The following is a 1,296-nucleotide window of genomic DNA, read 5'->3' as shown; positions in this document are numbered from 1 at the left end:
ATAATTAAAGAGGTATTGAGAGGAGCATGCAAAGAAAATGATCCTTCCCTGTAACCCCTTCCTTATTCAATTAAAAAAAAAAAGAAAAAAAAAACAGGAGCATGCAAAAGGTTTTCCTCCTACTTTGTCTTGCTAGGAGAATCAACCACGGGCCATTAAAGTTCTTGCCTAGCTATGTACTATAGAGAGCTCAGACCAAAAGGTTTCTTTATGGAGCCGAGAGGAGGGGCAATGAACACATGACGTTGCCTTGACATTGCAGGATCCAAAAATGAAGCCCGGCTGGCGGTTGTTGCTACGGTTACTTTGGTGGTTTTTAGTGTTTGTAGGATGGTGAAAATCTAAACCGAGGGTGGATCCACTCTGAAGTTCAGGCCAAAGAACTTATTTTGCAGCCTGGGTGTCCTAATCTGGGCAACTATTTGGACAATCTTTCTTTTCAGTTCCTACAGGAAAACTAGTGGAAGAGGATTGAAACAAAAGTCAATTCATAGCATGTCTAGATTAATCACCTTCTTAAATCTGATTTACAAAACCGAATTTATGATAGCTTCCACCAGAGGGGGGAATTTCTTAATTTTTTTATAACATATATGTAATATAGAACTGCAATTGGTCTTTTAGTTCACACAAATTGTCCTTGGTGGTACAGGTTTTGTAGTCTACGGACTGGACAAAGTATGTTCAAGGTATCTCTTTCCCTGTCAAGGATTCACTTTCTATTTGCTCATACATGTGCACACACGCATGAGCATATCACCAAGAAGCTGCATTTGAGACTCAGTAGTAACTGCTGTCGCTGTAGATTGTAAATGATTAACCTTGATGTGTCAGGATGCCCCCGGGCCAAGAGAAGTTCGTTGCCATTGGAGATCTTCAAGGATGGGGGTATTCAAATAGTGACATCCGTGGATACCTTGGAGCTCTATCCATTTTGCAGGTTAAGTGCTTCACACTACTTGCAAATTCTGCTAATAAAAAATCGAGTACCTATCAAAAGAAACCCAGAAACTCAAATATTCAACACCTAAATACAATTCCTCTTAATTATTTTGTTGCAAACACAATGAACAAATAAACATAAGTCATTCGGTGCAAAAACATTACATTCGAATGGCTTGTAACATTACTATTTATGGCAATGGCAGGACTTCTACCCAGAAAGACTAGGGAAGCTTTTTCTTGTCCATGCGCCTTACGTGTTCATGGCAGTATGGAAAATTGTGTACCCTTTTATCGATGAAAAGACCAAGAAGAAGGTTAGATTGTGTACCCTTTCATTGTGTAAAAAATGTG

The 1,296-nt window shown here is 39.2% G+C and overlaps 1 protein-coding gene across 1 annotated transcript; it reads left to right on the top strand.

Annotated features, from left to right (window-relative positions):
- Positions 1-6: 6 nt before the first annotated feature.
- On the top strand, positions 7-1,259 carry LOC132176241 (uncharacterized; the record flags this gene model as incomplete). Its single annotated transcript, XM_059588387.1, is given in 3 exon segments — positions 7-689; positions 835-940; positions 1,149-1,259. Coding segments are annotated over 2 exon segments (216 nt in total), but the record flags the coding sequence as incomplete, so codon positions are not given.
- Positions 1,260-1,296: the final 37 nt, after the last annotated feature.

This window comes from Corylus avellana, chromosome ca3 (genome assembly GCF_901000735.1).
Source record: "Corylus avellana chromosome ca3, CavTom2PMs-1.0".
In the NCBI taxonomy this organism is placed as follows: domain Eukaryota; kingdom Viridiplantae; phylum Streptophyta; class Magnoliopsida; order Fagales; family Betulaceae; genus Corylus; species Corylus avellana.
This window is presented reverse-complemented; position numbering and strand designations above follow the sequence as displayed.